The 18,633-nt window shown below is 42.5% G+C and overlaps 1 protein-coding gene across 6 annotated transcripts in view; it reads right to left on the bottom strand.

Annotated features, from left to right (window-relative positions):
* NALCN (sodium leak channel, non-selective) overlaps positions 1 to 18,633 on the bottom strand; it is a 250,991-nt gene that overhangs the window by 22,429 nt on the left and 209,929 nt on the right. For all 6 annotated transcript variants that reach the window (XM_030476678.1, XM_030476677.1, XM_030476679.1 and 3 more), the window contains 8 exons: positions 16,557 to 16,613; positions 16,062 to 16,182; positions 15,831 to 15,962; positions 13,876 to 14,043; positions 12,613 to 12,717; positions 11,874 to 11,980; positions 9,914 to 10,034; positions 9,731 to 9,829 (listed from right to left, as the gene is read on the bottom strand). In XM_030476678.1, the coding sequence (XP_030332538.1) occupies positions 9,731 to 9,829; positions 9,914 to 10,034; positions 11,874 to 11,980; positions 12,613 to 12,717; positions 13,876 to 14,043; positions 15,831 to 15,962; positions 16,062 to 16,182; positions 16,557 to 16,613 (910 nt within the window). The remainder of the gene's footprint in view (positions 1 to 9,730; positions 9,830 to 9,913; positions 10,035 to 11,873; positions 11,981 to 12,612; positions 12,718 to 13,875; positions 14,044 to 15,830; positions 15,963 to 16,061; positions 16,183 to 16,556; positions 16,614 to 18,633) is intronic.

Here is an 18,633-nt window from a genome sequence, read left to right as displayed (position 1 = left end):
CACCTTATTCCATAGTCAAGAATTGACTACACAGATGAATACCAAGTTTTGACTTAATGATCTCTCACTAATTTGTGAAAGAGAGCTCACAAGCTGCTTTTGCAGGAGCCATGCTGACACAGTAAATGTGATCTTGCAAGTGACTTCTATGGAACGAGTAGGAACTAAGAGCAAAAACTGTGTCTAGGAGATTGACAGCACATATTAAGATTTGGCTTACTGTCATGAAAGCATAATAAAAGTCATGCTAGTAAGAGCAAAGATCCGGCTCCTCTAGTACCTTTTTTTTTATGACAGTGGAAAAAAGTAGATGCCTGTAGGTGTAGCAAAGCAACCCAGATCAGCAAGTGGCTCCTGATGATTCTCAATTGTCCACAGAGCAGTCCCAGAATTCATGACAGATACACTGTCCTGGGTTCAGCTATAGCAGTCATTTTTCTCCTGCTTAGTAGCTGGTGCAGTGCTGTGTTTTTTAACTTTCAGCCTGGGAACAACGCTGATAACACCGATGTTTTTAGTTGTTGCTAAGTAATGTTTATTCCAACCAAGGACTTTCTCAGTCTCATGCTTTGCCAGGGAGGAGGGGAAGCCGGGAGGAAGCAGAGACAGGACACCTGACCCAAACTAGCCAAAGGGGTATTCCATACCACAGCACGTCATGCCCAGTATATAAACCGGGGGGAGTTACCCGGAAGGCCCAGATCACTGCTCGGGTCGGGCTGGGTATCGGTCGGCAGGTGGTGAGCAATTGTATCCTCTCCCCTTGTTATTTCACTAATCGTTATTATCATTGGTGGTAGCAGTAGTGGTTTTGTGTTATACCTTAGTTGCGGGACTGCTCTTATCTCAACCCGTGGGAGTTGCATTCTTCCCATTCTCCTCCCCATCCCTCCGGGAGCGGGGGGAGGAAGAAGGGGGGGGGGGAGTGAGCGAGCGGCTGTGTGGTTCTGAGTTACCGGCTGGGCTCAAACCACGACAGTTCTTTTTGGCGCCCAACGTGGGGCTCGAAAGGTTGAGATAACGACAGATCTGACCAGAGTGTGTTTAATCATATTTGTGATAAGCATTCATTGTTACTACTCGTCACAATGGTGATTATTTGGCTCTCAGACGTGTTGCGCTTGATCTCAGAGTTTCAGCATGTTGTACCTTACTTACAGCCACTATTTGCTGTTTTAGCGTTTATCGGCTGGGGGGCCTGGGCTAAGGTTCTTGTTTCACTGTACTTCATGGTAATGACTTGTAATACAATAGACTCATTGATCATGAAACTGGTCTGGTTTGTGCTTCCAGCGTGGCCATCACCACTATACATTGGGAGGTATATAATGAAATATTTTAGCAATTGCATATCTTTTTTTTTCTCCTCGGGGGGTAAACTTACGAAGGAAGCATTCTCTTTCACCCCCCGTTCCCCCACCAGCCTATTTGCAACAGCAATTGAGAGTTCTGAAGGTTTTAGATGGCCTTTGAGTACCCTTGAAACCTGCCTGCTGATTGTGCTGGGGATCAGCATGTTGGCAAACATACGGAGTGTGTTTTACCCACGGCCATCCCGTCGTAGGAACATCCTATTTCGTTTAATGTCAAAAATTCAGCAGTATCAGGTTCGAATCTGGTCTAGGGTTAGACGACGATATAGGAGGACCACCAGGAGATTTTCCCTGAGGCTGGACAGTTATGAGTGGCAGGGTGTGTGGGATAGTATGGGCAAGTACCTAGGCCAGTGGGCCCCTCCAGTGCTTTGGAACTTCACCACTGAACAAGTGCAACATCCGGAAAAACTAGTAAAACACTTAAACGAGGTGTGCTGTCGTCCTGGTTATACCAGAGAGGGACAAATTTTGGCAACGTGCTGGGGCTTGGCCTATGCCTACAGAGCCCTGCTCAACACTATCCAGCACCTTCAAAGGGAAAAAAATGTCTCTGGATCTGATGGCAAAGCAACAGACAACGCAGCTATGCCAACTACAAGCACAGCAGCTACTCAGACCCTGACCACAACAGTCAACACAGCTACTCCAAGTACAGCAGCTACATCAACCCCAGTGACAAGCACAACAGCTACTCAAACCCTGACCACAACAGACAACACAACTACTCCAACTTCAAATACAGCAGTTACACCAACCCCAGTGACAAGCACAACAGCTACTCAAACCCCGACAGCAACAGACAATGTGGCTACTCCAAGCACCACAGCCACACCAACCCCAGTGACAAGCACAGTAGCTACTCAAACCCCGACAGCAACAGACAATATAGCTACTCCAAGCACCACAGCTACACCAACCCCAGTGACATGCACAGTAGCTATTCAAACCCCGACAGCAACAGACAATATGGCTACTCCAAGCACTGCAGCTACACCAACCCCAGTGACAAGCACAGTAGCTACTCAAACCCCGACAGCAACAGATAATGCAGCTGTTGGTGTTACTCAACTCCCAAGCACAACAGCTGCACCAACCCCAGCAATAGACATTGCAACCACTCCAATCCTAGTGGCAGACACTGCAGCCACTCCAACCACAGTGACAAACACTGCAGCTAAACCAAATGTCCAGTTTGTGACAATGTCTGTTGCCCCTGTAAGCAAAAGCAAACGAAAGGCACAAAGAGCAACCCGCGAAGCGAAGAAAGATGAAGACCCAGTGCCATTACTATATGCAACAGCACCTGAACAAGAGTTACTACTACGTGGGTCAGAGGAAGAGGAAGAAGAAGAAGAGGTCACTTCTCGACCCCGGACCTCAACCGAACTACGGAATATGCGAAAAGATTTCACCCGTCTTCCAGGGGAGCACATTGTCACCTGGTTGCTCCAGTGCTGGGACAATGGGGCCGACGGTCACGAACTAGAAGGTAGGGAAGCCAAGCAGCTGGGATCACTTGCTAAGGAAGGAGGAATTGACAAAGCGATTGCAAGAGAGAAGCGAGCCCTCAGTCTTTGGAGGCGGCTCCTGGCAGCTGTGAAGGAAAGGTTTCCCTACAAAGACGATATTACGAATCGCTCAGCCAACTGGACCACGATAGAGAAAGGCATCCAGTCCCTGAGGGAATCAGCCATTATAGAGATGATCTATCGTAGGCCGGATTCCAGGAACACATCCGTAGACCCAGATGAAGTCGAATGTACACGACCCATGTGGCGGAAACTTACACGGAGTGCGCCATCATCATATGCCCACACATTGGCATCAATGACCTGGAATGACGGAGTATCACCAACAGTGGATTTCCTGATTCGTCAACTCCGAGAGTTCGAAGACAATCTCACCCCTTCCATCATTTCAGCTGTGGAAAAACTGTCCCAGGAGTTCAAACAATTGAGAGACGATTTATCCGATCTATCCAGCTCTCCACGCATACCAACCCATGTCTCAGCTATCAACAGAAGGCGCCCTACTGCTCGAGAAAGAAAATATAGGAGGTACACGCCACGGGCCACCCTATGGTTTTACCTGCGAGATCATGGAGAAGACATGAGAAAGTGGGATGGAAAACCTACTTCAGCTCTGGAGCAACGGGTGCGTGAACTGAAGAGGAGAACAATGGTCAAGGATGATCCTCCCAGGAAAGCTGCTGCTCCAGTCTCTGGCGAGCAGTTTCCCAGATGGAGCGAAAGAGCTGATTTTACCCCAGCCCCTGTGATAAGGAATACTAATCCCTTTCTACAAGACAGAAGTGGAGAATTTTGTGATCACTATTAGAGGGGCCCTGCCTCCAGCCAGGTGGAGGAGAGGGATAATCGGGTTTACTGGACTGTGTGGATCAGATGGCCTGGCACATCAGTCCCACAGAAGTATAAGGCTCTAGTAGATACCGGTGCACAGTGTACTCTGATGCCATCAAGGTATCAAGGGGTGAAACCCATTTCTATTTCTGGAGTGACAGGAGGATCCCAAGCGTTAACTATGCTGGAAGCTGAAATCAGCCTGACTGGGAGGAAGTGGCAAAAGCACCCCATTGTAACTGGTCCAGGGGCTCCATGCATCCTTGGCATAGACTATCTCAGGAGAGGGTATTTCAAAGACCCAAAAGGGTATAGATGGGCTTTTGGTATCGCTGCCTTGGAGACAGAGGAAATTAAGCAGCTGTCCACCTTACCCGGTCTCTCAGAGGATCCTTCTGTTGTGGGGTTGCTGAAGGTCGAAGAACAACAAGTGCCAATTGCGACCACAACAGTGCACCGGCGGCAATATCGCACCAACCGAGACTCCTTGATTCCCATCCATAAGCTGATCCGCAGACTGGAGAGCCAAGGAGTGATCAGCAGGACCCGCTCACCCTTTAATAGCCCCATATGGCCAGTGCAAAAGTCTAATGGAGAGTGGAGATTAACAGTAGACTATCGTGGCCTGAACGAAGTCACACCACCATTGAGTGCTGCCGTACCGGACATGTTAGAACTTCAGTATGAACTGGAGTCAAAGGCAGCCAAGTGGTATGCCACAATTGACATTGCCAATGCATTTTTCTCAATCCCTTTGGCAGCAGAATGCAGGCCACAGTTTGCTTTCACTTGGAGGGGCGTCCAGTACACTTGGAACCGACTGCCCCAGGGGTGGAAACACAGCCCTACCATCTGCCATGGATTGATCCAGACTGCACTGGAACAGGGGCAAGCTCCAGAACACCTGCAATACATTGATGACATCATCGTGTGGGGTGATACAGCGGAAGAAGTTTTTGAGAAAGGGAGGAAAATAATCCAAATCCTGCTGAAGGCCGGTTTTGCCATAAAACGGAATAAGGTCAAGGGACCTGCACAGGAGATTCAATTTTTGGGAATAAAATGGCAAGATGGACGCCGCCAGATCCCCACAGACGTGATCAACAAGATAACAGCAATGTCTCCACCAACTAACAAGAAAGAAACACAAGCTTTCTTAGGTGTTGTGGGGTTCTGGAGAATGCACATCCCAAATTACAGTCTGATTGTAAGCCCTCTCTACCACGTGACCCGGAAGAAGAATGATTTCAAATGGGGCCCTGAGCAACAACAAGCCTTTGAACAAATTAAACGAGAAATAGTTCATGCAGTAGCCCTCGGACCAGTCCGGGCCGGGCCAGATGTGAAAAATGAGCTCTATACCGCAGCTGGGGAGAATGGTCCTACCTGGAGCCTCTGGCAGAAAGCTCCAGGGGAGACTCGAGGTCGACCCCTTGGCTTTTGGAGTCGGGGATATAAAGGATCCGAGGCCAGCTACACTCCCACTGAAAAAGAGATACTGGCAGCCTATGAAGGGGTTCGAGCTGCCTCAGAAGTGATTGGAACTGAAGCGCAGCTCCTCCTGGCACCCCGGTTGCCTGTGCTGGGCTGGATGTTCAAAGGCAGGGTCTCCTCTACACATCATGCAACTGATGCTACATGGAGTAAGTGGGCCGCACTAATTACACAACGAGCTCGAATAGGAAATCCCAGTCATCCAGGAATTCTAGAAGTCATCATGGACTGGCCAGAGGGCAAAGATTTTGGGATGTCACCAGAAGAGGAGGTGACGCGTGCTGAAGAGGCCCCACCATATAATGAACTGTCAGAGAGTGAAAAGCAATATGCCTTGTTTACTGATGGGTCCTGCCGTATTGTGGGAAAGCATCGGAGATGGAAGGCAGCTGTGTGGAGTCCCCTGCGACAAGTTGCAGAAACTGCTGAGGGAGAGGGTGAATCGAGTCAATTTGCAGAGGTGAAAGCCATCCAGCTGGCCTTGGACATTGCTGAACGAGAAAAATGGCCAGTACTTTATCTCTATACTGACTCATGGATGGTGGCAAATGCCCTGTGGGGGTGGTTGCAGCAATGGAAGCAGAGCAACTGGCAACGCAGAAGTAAACCCATCTGGGCTGCTGCATTGTGGCAAGATATCGCTGCTCGAGTGCAGAACCTGGTGGTGAAGGTACGCCACGTAGATGCTCACGTACCCAAGAGTCGGGCCACTGAGGAACACCAGAATAACCAGCAAGTGGATAAAGCTGCTAAGATTAAAGTGGCTCAGATGGACTTGGATTGGCAACATAAGGGTGAATTATTTTTAGCCCGGTGGGCCCATGACACCTCAGGCCATCAAGGCAGAGATGCAACATATAGATGGGCTCGTGATCGAGGGGTGGACTTAACGATGGACACTATTGCCCAGGTTATTCACGAATGTGAAACATGTGCTGCAATTAAGCAAGCCAAGCGGTTAAAGCCTCTCTGGTATGGAGGACGATGGCTGAAGTACAAATATGGGGAGGCCTGGCAGATTGACTATATCACACTCCCACCAACCCGCCAGGGCAAGCGCTATGTGCTTACCATGGTGGAAGCAACCACCGGCTGGCTGGAAACATACGCTGTGTCCCATGCCACTGCCCGGAACACTATCCTGTGCCTTGAGAAACAAGTCTTGTGGCGACACGGCACCCCAGAGAGAATTGAGTCAGACAATGGGACTCATTTCCGGAACAACCTCATAGACACTTGGGCCAAAGAGCATGGCATTGAGTGGGTATACCACATCCCCTACCATGCACCAGCCTCTGGGAAAATCGAACGGTACAATGGGCTGTTAAAAACTACACTGAGAGCAATGGGTGGTGGGACTTTCAAACACTGGGATACACATTTACCAAAAGCCACCTGGTTGGTCAACAGTAGGGGATCTGCCAACAGGGCTGGCCCAGCCCAATCAGAACTTTTACGTACTGTAGAGGGGGATAAAGTTCCTGTGGTGCACATAAAGAATTTGTTGGGGAAGACAGTCTGGGTTATTCCTGCTTCAGGTAAAGGCAAACCCACTCGTGGGGTTGCTTTTGCTCAGGGACCTGGATATACTTGGTGGGTAATGCGGGAAGATGGGGAAGTCCGATGTGTACCTCAAGGGAATTTGATTTTGGGGGAAAACAGCCAATGAACTCAATTGTACGCTGTTGCCTGCTCTATAACACTTTTATAGCCCACCAGCTAGATATCTTCAGGTCACCAGCCATTGACCCTGACTTCCCTCCGATCATCACCTCAACAAAGAATGAATTTTGAGGAAACCAGACGAGCTCAGCAGTGACCAGATGAGTTTGGCGGTATCATCAGCAGGCAACAACCCAACACTATGTACCGTCCCTCCTGCCCTGAAAGACTATTACAAGAGATGGAACCTGACATCATGGACTGGATGAGTTCAGCAATTTTACAGGGATTGGTCCATGGACTAGGGAACGATATCTTTCTCTGTGTGTGGGTGTGGGTGTATATATATGTGTATATATGGGACAGGGGTGATGGTGTGCTGAGAGATGTGGGATCTGAGCATGACGTGAATGGTATGGAATAAGGGGTGGATACTGTCCTGGGTTCAGCTATAGCAGTCATTTTTCTCCTGCTTAGTAGCTGGTGCAGTGCTGTGTTTTTTAACTTTCAGCCTGGGAACAATGCTGATAACACCGATGTTTTTAGTTGTTGCTAAGTAATGTTTATTCCAACCAAGGACTTTCTCAGTCTCATGCTTTGCCAGGGAGGAGGGGAAGCCGGGAGGAAGCAGAGACAGGACACCTGACCCAAACTAGCCAAAGGGGTATTCCATACCACAGCACGTCATGCCCAGTATATAAACCGGGGGGAGTTACCCGGAAGGCCCAGATCACTGCTCGGGTCGGGCTGGGTATCGGTCGGCAGGTGGTGAGCAATTGTATCCTCTCCCCTTGTTATTTCACTAATCGTTATTATCATTGGTGGTAGCAGTAGTGGTTTTGTGTTATACCTTAGTTGCGGGACTGCTCTTATCTCAACCCGTGGGAGTTGCATTCTTCCCATTCTTCTCCCCATCCCTCCGGGAGCGGGGGGAGGAAGAAGGGGGGGGGGGGAGTGAGCGAGCGGCTGTGTGGTTCTGAGTTACCGGCTGGGCTCAAACCACGACATACACTCAAGACCACATTCAAAACCAAAGGGGAAATGCCCCACTTCCTCACTTCTCGACACCATATGCACCACACCTCAACAGGGTAAAGGAAAGATGTTTGAACAGCCATGATCAAAAGCTGTAAGAGGGTGAACTTTGTAATGTGATATTTTTTCTTCCCTCCTACACTCGTGCCTATGAACAGGTTTTTGAGGAAACTGGCCTGCATAGAAAGTGTAGAGGCAAATGAAAAACAAGTTATAGGATAGAATTGCTCAGCTAACATCTCAATAGAGCTTCATGAACTATGATGTACATGACAGAAACATGCATAGCTGAATACATGATAGCTATAGAACATCATTAAAATAATTTTATCATTTCAAATAATACTTTAGCTTACCTGTAATTTAAATAAAATTACTTTTTTTTAAATTTTTGTTTCCCAAGATTTGCTGAAAAATATTTTTTATTCATCAGTGTAAGGCTGACACATTTGAAGGAGAAGTAATATTACACAGCTGAACAGGAAGGGGCAAAAGCATCTATAAAAATCCAGGGGAATTCTCATAGTGGAGAAAGTTAATATTTTTTAATTCGCTAGTCGAAATTTAGTGAATAAAAAAGTAAATGAATAGCACATTGCTCCTCGTTCTGTAGAACAGATACCTTTAACAAGAATGACTGTACTTCATCCCACCAAAACTACAGCGGAGTCGTGCAAACATAAAAATACCTTCTGAACAGCAGATGTTTTAGGCTATTTATCTGGCTTGCAATCTGCCTGACTTCATTTCATGATGCCTTGCTTGCACACATTGGATGCACAATAACATGCTGCTCGGCCCCTTTCCAGAAGGATCCAAGTGGTTTCCTTGGTGGGCAGACTCAACAGCTGTGTTTGCCACAGAGTTCCGGTCAGGGCCATTGTAGGGCCATGGCCAGCACCCAGTTTGTCTCTAGCACTAGCATGCTGGGTTATCTTGCATCTCCAAGCCCCAGAGCACACAATCATCCTTTTCCTCCAATGCAATAGTGATAAAAATATCACTCTAGATAACTGCAAACATCTCATTATTTTTGGGACTTTGAACTGAAAGATGAAAAAAATTAATAACTACATGTTAGTGCCACAGAGGCACCATAAGTGGGTCTTAAAAAAAGTCAGATTAAGGGATGTGCAGTGTGTATGCAGCAGTCCCACCCAGAGGATGCTATCTTTAACAAGTGTAGACATGAATGCCCTCTAACAGTTTACCTGGGGACAGGTTATTCTACTTTTCAGGGTAATCCACAAAGCCCATGTGAACTGCAGCTCCTAGAACACTAGCTACACTTCTGTTTGAGTGATGGACAATTAATTTCACAATTACTCTCTAACTTCTGTTTGTCAGAAAAAAAGCCATGCAGCTTTACCTTGGATCTGAAATACTCCAATTGCAGGTCTCTATTGAGACCCCTTAGTTGTAACACATACAAGCAATGTTATGTCTTTTACTTGACACCGCATGTGTATGCCTACATCAAACTAAACCAGCAGAATGTGGAGCATCTGTAACTACATGGTGCTTTAGGTTCAATCTCCATCTGGTAACATGGCTGCATTGTAAATAAACTCAGACAGCTTTGAAAGTGTGTGATGGATTGCTATCACCCCAGGCTTGAGTTTTGTAGTAAATATGGATCAGGTTTGTCTGAAACCATACTTGCACTCTTACAGTTCTGTAAGATTGGTAAGTCAGTCTTAAAGGCAGTCTTGCTGGGTAACATAACAATACAATATCAGTTTCATTTCAATAAGGTTTCTTACAGACCCAGTTAAACAAACAATAAACCACCTTACTCAGTACCTTGTTTTCATTGAAATTAGCAATGACAACTCCAACGAAAAGGGTCAGACCAATCATGCAGCCAAGGAATACAAAAACATGAATGTAGATTCCATGGATCTGAATAGACAAAAATAAGATTAATAGTTAAAACAAATCAAAGTACGTGTTGTAGAATTCAAAGACACTGCTGTGTTTTCTTACCGGCCCAACACGATGAATAATAACATCTCTGACTTCCACCCAGCCTTTTAATGAAAGAACTTCAAATAGTGCCAGCATTGCGTTCCCCACATTGTCAAAATTAAAATTCCGAGGATTTGCCCTGAAATGTATTACACAAATAGGCATAAATTCAGCAATAAAGTTATTCTACTGCTTACCTTGATTCTTCATAGTCTAACATTTAAATACCTTGCAAAGTTGGTGTGAGAACCTCTGAAATACATCATTCAAAGTTCTGTTTCAAGAATAAAAGAACAATAGCAACAGCAACAAACATGTACAGCATAATTTCTTTGATCCCTATGTATGTTTTATTTTCTTACTCAGAATCTGATTCACAGTAATAAAGCTTATAACAAGTTGCTGCATTTTAATGTTTTTGTCAATGATATTAGAAAAAATACAGTATTTGTGAAAAACTGGATCCAATGGCTTTGACCAGATTCTGAAATAAACCTACCTGAAGATGACCAGTCTCAAACCCACATAAATGATTCAGACTCCAAAGTCAGTGAGATGATTTAGAAAATGCTGTTCCTTATTCATTATCATCGGGAACTGATGGTCTAAAGCAAAAATTACTGACAGGACATCACATCTTGGCTTTCCTATACCATATGCTCTGACCTTTTGTATCAGCTGAGATTCAAGAGGATGTTTCCAGCTGAAAATTAAAAGTATCCTCTTTGGGCTAGGGTAGCACATTGCTCTGTCTCTATAATCCAAGACAGACACTCCAAGAAGTCCCATTAATTTTCAACAGTTTATAAGATAAATAGCTGTATTTGAGAAGAATTATTATTTGGTGCTTGTGAAAATCCAACCATTCAGTGAAAAGAGAGCTCTCAGATGTAGACATTTCTTTTAAATGCGGTCCTTATACTGACATCTGGCTCTTGAAAATCTGGCCTGACACAGCCAACAGGTGGTATAAATGTATTTGCAGTAGAACATTTTTCTGCAATAACAAAACATTCCCCAAAGTTTAGAGTTATGCTGATTAAGACGGTTTTTGCTTATTTCTGGATCAAGCTGAAGAGGATTGAATTTGCTTACTTGAGGAAGAATTTGTGTGAAGCATACAGAAACAAAGACTTCTGCAGATGTCAGAGTTTCACTGCCTATTCAAATCACAGCATATTATTTCATTAGTGCAGGATGGCTCTGAATTTACCACTGCTGGTACATTCTTTATCCACACACAGTCAATTAAAATAATTGTGGCTGTTAAGCTGATTTTGCGAAATGTCAACCAACTTAAAAATGTAAACAATTAAAAAGGGGGGGGGGGTTTGCTTGTTCAGGTGTTGGGAAATATTAAACGGAATTTATCAGAATACTAATCATAAACATAATGTTAGCACTTAAATATTTTTTACTGCACTTCTGCACCAGTTAGACCACAAAGACTCCCTGCATTGGAAACTGCTAGAAAGAAGCTGCTAGCTGGCATGGTTAACGGCCACAGAAGAGAAAGGCTGGTTTTAGGCATGACTTGCTCATTGGTTTTTATGGGTAGCTGTAGGCAGGTTGATTTTAATTTCTTTTTCTTCCCATCTTTTAATATTTATTCTTGGGTTCTGTCAATGATGCATAGATCTCAGGATGTCTTCATGATGGTACTAAAGAACAATTAAGTGATAATCTTGGTTCAAGACAATAACTCCCACTGTAATAATAATCGTATTTAATTCCTGTCTAGGTTCAGTACCTAAGGGTATTTTCTTCCTTTCTGCTCTGTGAATAGAAGAACAGGTTAAGTCTGGAAAAGTTTCACATATCTGTCTTTTTACTAAGTATACCAGAATTTTTACCCTTAATATCATTTGGCTTACGATAAAAACCCTCCATCAGTAAGTTAATGGTATGACATCTAAGCCATTTTCTACATCATCAGCTTTCTTTCTGAAGAAAGATAGGCCAATCTGTAGCAACTCACCAGACTCGTGGCACCCAAAATCCAGGCTTTTTCTCTCCAGGTCTTAACTTTAAATTGAGATTTTTGGAAACACTTACATTTATTCTGAAGATGCCATGACAATCTTCCTATAGTGAAATAAAATACAGCCTGAGATTACATAATGGCCTGTAAGAGATGCCAAAATGCCAGCATAGACAGCACACTTGCCATGACAGGGAAGCAACGTAAACAGAAATAAAGGGTTATTTACAGGTCTGGGATTAATAGTCATGGACCTTTACCCAAACGAAAAATGCATCTTAGGAAGGATTCAAAAACCCCTTCTCCTTCCACGACAGAGAGTGCCTTTCATTTTGCAAGACTGTCTAGCCTTTCACCTCTTTCCCAAAGACACTGCTCCTTTAGGTGATGATATTTCTTCAAATTGAGTAAGAAGCACAGCTAATGTTCTCCTTGTAACCTACATAGCATTTCCAGTGATTTTGACCTCTAGCAGCTTCACCTGTTTTTTAGCTGCTGACCTAGGAATGCAAAGTGTCATTTTCCATGGTTAATTCCATGTGACATTCAGTCCTTTGCAGATAACACGGCATGATTTGATAATTTTTTTCAGACAGACCCAAATATTTGGACTTTACTTTTTAATCCTTTAACACCTTTCTCTTCATCATCCTGCTTCTGAACAAGAAAGTGACCAAGATTTCCATCTCTCATATGATACCATACTATTACTTTGAAGCAGAAAGGCAGTCCTTACCCTAGAGATGATGTGTGGATCATTGCATTTAGCCAGTTTTCCAGCAAACAGCTGCACTCCAAAGCTTGCGAAAACAAGCATTAATGTCAGCAGAAGAATAGAAACCTGTAAAGATGAAGTTAGACTTGTCAAGCTCTCCTCCTGAAGACTTGGAAAAGGGGGTCAGCTCCTTCAGTGAACTGCAGGGAAGATCATTTTGTTGGATAAACCTGGAGATACCAATTTCGTGACAGACATGTTACTTTAGGTTCTGATCCAGTACCCAGGTGCTGTGTTATAATTAGTATTAACATAGCATCTAAGAATTGTAGATGAGGATCAAAGCTTTCTTGTACTCAGTGTACCACCTTGCTAAATTCTTTAAGCGTAAGAATTGCCATTCACTTTAAAGAGAACTCCTTAAACACGTGCTGCTTCTGTTCTGCGGAATCAGGCTTTACTAATTAATCTGAGTAAGCCATTGTTAGATATTTAATTCCACGATAGCTACAGTAAAGGTACGCATAAGCAATTATAATATAAATATCTTTAATACAATACAGAATGTATGAAATGCTAACTAGCTATATACTTTTTGTCCTTGCTTTATTACTGTCTGCAAATATTTTGTAGCTTAGTTTTTTATAACAACCTGACATAATACAGCATTCTGTTAAGGTACAAAATGTATGTTGTTTAGGCTGACAAGTATCGCATATGTTCCCCAGACAATAGATTAGGTTCTGATCAAGCAATCAAAGATTCCATTATTGTTATTATAAGTGCATAATCGTGATCATAATAATCACAACAATGAAATAACAATGAGATCCAGATCTGTGATGAACAACTATATTGTCTCTGGTTGCCTCTAAAAAAACTTGGAGGTAGAGACCTTCAGCGCAGAAACCAGGTTTACTTTTGCTCTCGCAGAGCTGCCATACCTACTTCTCACCTTCTTTCCCCAAGTAGAACTGTGAATAAGGCATAGATTTTATTTCATAATCCTCATCCTATGTCATTATGGAGAAAGACATGCTGAATGGATAATATGATTTATAGAAGAATTGTTGTAGCAGCTTTATTCAGTATAAATGTAAATGAGTTACTTATATTCCTAATCTTTATCCTGTTCTGTGGTCATCTGCAGTGGCAGCTACAATGAAAAATCAACAGGTGACAGTGGAGAAAAGATTAGATCACATACGCATTATAGGAAAATGTCATCTTACTACTCCTCCATATCTTCTTTTTAACAACAAGAACAAAATAATGGGCACATACCAAAAAGATTTCCTTAAAGCCGCTAAACAGCTCTCGCACCACCTTCCGCATCTGAGGGACCAGTTTGAAAATTCGAAGAGGTCGGAGGCAGCGAAGTACCATTAAGAGCTGAGCTCCAGATTTGGCAGGGACGTTCTGGGGCATCCAGCACAGGAATATCAAACTCACCTTGAGAAGATGGGGCAGGAGAAGACAAAGAAGGATTGGGCTACAATGTCTTACCTGACAGACACAGCACAGAAGATCAATAAACACTTCCTTAAAAGTAAAGGGAAGACTAAGGCAAAAAAAAAAAAAAAAGCCTAATTTAGAAAAAGGACTGTATCTCCTGCGCTCTGGCTGATCGTCCTAATGGGCATCAGCTTCATCCTCTGTCTTCTCCTTTGACTCAAAATCTATTTTATACTTTTCAGCAGATGACTGAACAGATCCAAAAGAAGAAATTAAATTGGCTTATTCAGAGCAGGGACACAAACTATATTCTTGGAGCAGGAAGCATCACCTCTTTCCCCCCCTTCTCATTTCAAACAGAGCTTAAAAGCCTGAAACTGAGATATCCTCACCTGGAAAGTCTGTTAACAGTTTCCTCACCAGTTTTTCCTACCACTTTGTTATAGGCATTAGTTTTGTGACTGTGTGGTTTTATTAAACAAATATTATGCATTCAAAAGTGTTTTTAAACAGCATAGTTGTGTCCTGTAGTCTGAACAATCTCTGACAGACGGTTATTATGTCTGTTAATTACTTCTTATATTTTGAAAAGTATTTATAAAGCCAATGTTATAAGGAGACAGAGGTGAGAGTGTTACAAAGAGGTAAATGCACAAAAAATTGAGGATGAAGCTGATATTACCAATATGATTTTAAACATACTACAATTTGTTAGAAACAGCAGTGGTAAAAGATAGCCACCCTGCCAAAACAAAAATATTTGCGCGTGTTTCTGACTTTCTTTGATATTCTTTTAAGATCACCACAGGCACATTTGGAATATCCAAGGCACACCATCTAAATCTTCTTTCAGACAAACAGGGGGATTCAGACAGATTTTAAGAAACTAATGCACATACTGATTATGTATACTACAGTAGGAGTTTTGCATAAGCATGCATATTTTTATTTATGCTAACAATGGAATCTGTGATAGAAATTGATCATGACAAATTTAATGCAGCACATTTGTCTGGCGGATTAATATCTTAAAGATTTAATCTAAATCCATCACAGTTAGTTTGCTTAGTAATTTCTTCAGTTAGAAAATATACTGTATTACACTGAGCACTGTTTTAGACACATTCTCTGGTGTTTATTGTCATATGTGAAGAGGAAACAGATCCCTTTCTCTTATATTTGAATGGAATGCAAGAAATTTCTAGGGGACAAAGAAAACAGAACATTTTTTCCTAAGAGCCGCTACTGATAGGTATGCAATATAGAAAGATGCTGCTTTGCTTTCTTCCTGCTATAGCAATGTCAGCAACAAGGACGTGCCTTTCTGTCAAATGGTAAAGGCTTTTGAAATACCTTCTATATAGCAGGAGAACTGTCAAGAGGGGAGGAAGCAATGAATGGCTAAGAAATAGATAAAATAAAGATTGTCCTGCATAAAAATACTGAAGCAAGGTCAGGGATCTTGAGCTTACTTGGGAATGAAATCGGGTCTGATACTTAAAACACACCAACAAATAAACAATTAAAAGGGGCCATACAATGGCCCTTCACTAAACTGTCAGATGCTTATCACATGTCAGTGTATTTTTAGATGTTTAAATATGTATTCATACAGATTACTGACAGGAATGCACATGAAAACAGTGGTGTTTACACACAAATTACACTACTGCATTTGCGCCAGGGTGCAGAGCCAGATTTTTTAATGTGACCAAACATTTATATATCCAAAGATATCAAAATTAAGAACACTACAGAAACCCCCCATGAATATAAAAACTTACAAGATATATAAATATGTCCATAACTCCTCCAAAGTCCCTAATAACAGCTGTTGGCGTAAAAAACAAGCCATCTGCCATAATCTTCAGATTAAGCTCAATGCTCATAAATATTACAAAAACATATTCAGCAATCTGAAAATCAAAGTAGAGAAGAGTTTTAATTTAAGAATAGTGTGGAGAAAACCAGGGGGACTGTGCTTCATTACATGTAAAATGATTCAGTGACAGTACCTGGAGTGTTGGAGCATGCATAACTCTTCTAAAGGGGGATTCAAACATCATGGAAATGCAGGAGCAGATAGTAACAATGATCATGACCCAGTCCAGGTAAGTAACCAAACCCAGCAAGTCACTGTGAACAATACATAAGGATAACATTACAGAAATGCCAAAAATGCTGTGTCACTTGTATTGTGTCTACACCACACTTAAGTGTTTTCCTATGAAAAATAAATTAAGCTGAGAAGTGTCAAAGATTCCAGTATTTCAGAAATGCGTTGTAAAACTAGGCAAGTTGCATGCAAGTGAAGAAGAAAAGCCTGATAAAAAAATCCTCCTCCTATTCATCCTCCTCCCCAAGTAACTCCATGGAAAGAAAAACCTTTTTGGCAACAAAAAAAAAAAATACACATGTGCATACACAGACACACATACATGCATGTGTGCGCTCACATACGTATACTGCAGGCTTATGTGACCAAGCAAAGTTACTTTTGCAGTGCTTACTAAAGCTGATGGTATTTGGTATTTTTCACAGCTCCAGTAACAGGATCTGTTTTAGAACTATAAAAAGAAGAAAAGATACAGTCATTTACATTTTATTTCAGTCAGCATTATAGTTATACCATGCATCCATCCCTCAAGGTAATTTATAACCAAAATCAAGGCTGCATTTTATTTTGCCTTAATTTTAAATGTCTGTATAAGTTTCATTTAATTCTATGCCATTTCAGGCATATTATGAACACAGCTACTATCACTTTAATTCACGGCCTACCTATAATTCCTCTAATGATTCTTTGAACTGCTAGTTTTTTGGATCTTGCTTTTGCAATCAAAGACTTAATTTTGTATTTTGCTTGGGGATGGCGGGGATAACCTGCTACTGAACTTCACATTCCAAAGTGCTATCCCAAGGAGTTCTTTCCTTTTACTTCAAAACTTCTTGGACTATATCCTGTGTAGACACAAAAAAATCCTTCCACAAACCCTATTTCTGTTATTACTTCTTCAGTTATTTTCTGATTAATATTTCTAGATTCCCCATGTCTGAATTGTCCTATGAAATTGCAGCATTTCACCTACCATACCCAGACTCCCATTAGGCAGCCAGAGAGAGTGAGAACCACTCTATAACTAATAAGCACATATCTGCGTGAGACAAGCTAAGTTCTTGCTCAAGCAGTTATTTAGACCTTTTATACAAAGCCAAATGGCTTCAGTAGGAGCAGCTACAAGAATCTTATCCAAGAAGCCTCCCCTGTCCCAGTGTTTAGGGAGACTTTTTACTTGTATTTCAAATCCTTGTAGCAAATCATGCCAAGACAAGGCCTTCACTGAGGTATCCTATATTCCATGTGAAGGCTCTAGCCACTGGGATGGGAATTTGCTGTCACTTTCTCATTGAAGTTAAAGGGAAAAATGGACTGACCTTAACTGAGGCATTACCACCAGAAGAGATTTCATGGTTATGAATTACAAGAACACACAATGCACACAAGGAGAACACGAGGCACCTTCCACGGGCTAGGTTCACTCACTTACACCAGTCCATATACAGAAAATACTGTTTTTGGTGCTTTCCCACTGAACCCACTGACTTTTGTGTCTTCTTAAGCTCACATCTCTTCCCCACATTCTATACAGTGGCATTCCTCAGCCTTTTTTCACAAGAAGAAAATATGATTCCTGCCAGTTTGAAAAAGATATCTAGAATATCTTACTTGGCAAGCTGGGTGGGACAATGAATAAAGCAGGCAGGATTTAAATAAAAAAACAAACAAACAAACAAACAGACTCTAACAAAATCAGTGTACTCTTATAATTGCAAACATTTTAATTAAACTGTTGATAATATAAATGTCGTGTTACCCTTGGGCACTCCACAATGCTAAGAGGCACTGACATATATTTGACAAGTGGATTGGAATGCATGTTTGTGTGTTTTGTTCTGCTGTTTCAATTTGAAACTGCTTCATGGGCCACCAAATCACAATCGAGTTAGCAGTTGCATAGTATAGTAGGCACCTAACTCAAGGACATGTTTCTACGTAGAACACTTGAATACGGTCATTGTAAAACTGAGTATCTAACCTTCCTCTTGTTCTACATAGAAGTAATTTGTTGAAAATCAGTAATAGAGTAGGTGCTGAAACCAGGTCCGCCAAGTGCAAAGCTCATAGCCTTGAGCTGTCTTCTGTCTTATACTGTTTGCAAAGTAACATGCGTTAACCCTCCAAAATTAGGGTGTCTGCCATAGAGCGAGGTTCAAAAGAAGAGTTATAAGATGCTTTTTTATCAAGCTTCTTGTACACAGACCTGTATCTGCCACACTTGCACACACCTAGTTTATTTACTGAGTCTTCTTTCATCTGGCCTCAGCTTTTCTCCTTTTATCTCCCACAGCTGAACACCTCCCTATCCCATTCTGGGTCTCTAATTATGGACTAAGGAGTCTTCAGGTGAGCATAGGTGGGATTCATTTCACCTTCTTCTATTCTTTTGAGTAACTGTTGGTGTATAAAGACTTCCTGCCTTACGATGAGCAATAGGAAGGGAACAGCAAACTGATTCCCCAAGATCT

Source organism: Strigops habroptila, chromosome 2 (assembly GCF_004027225.2).
Source record: "Strigops habroptila isolate Jane chromosome 2, bStrHab1.2.pri, whole genome shotgun sequence".
Classification (NCBI taxonomy): domain Eukaryota; kingdom Metazoa; phylum Chordata; class Aves; order Psittaciformes; family Psittacidae; genus Strigops; species Strigops habroptila.
This window is presented reverse-complemented; position numbering and strand designations above follow the sequence as displayed.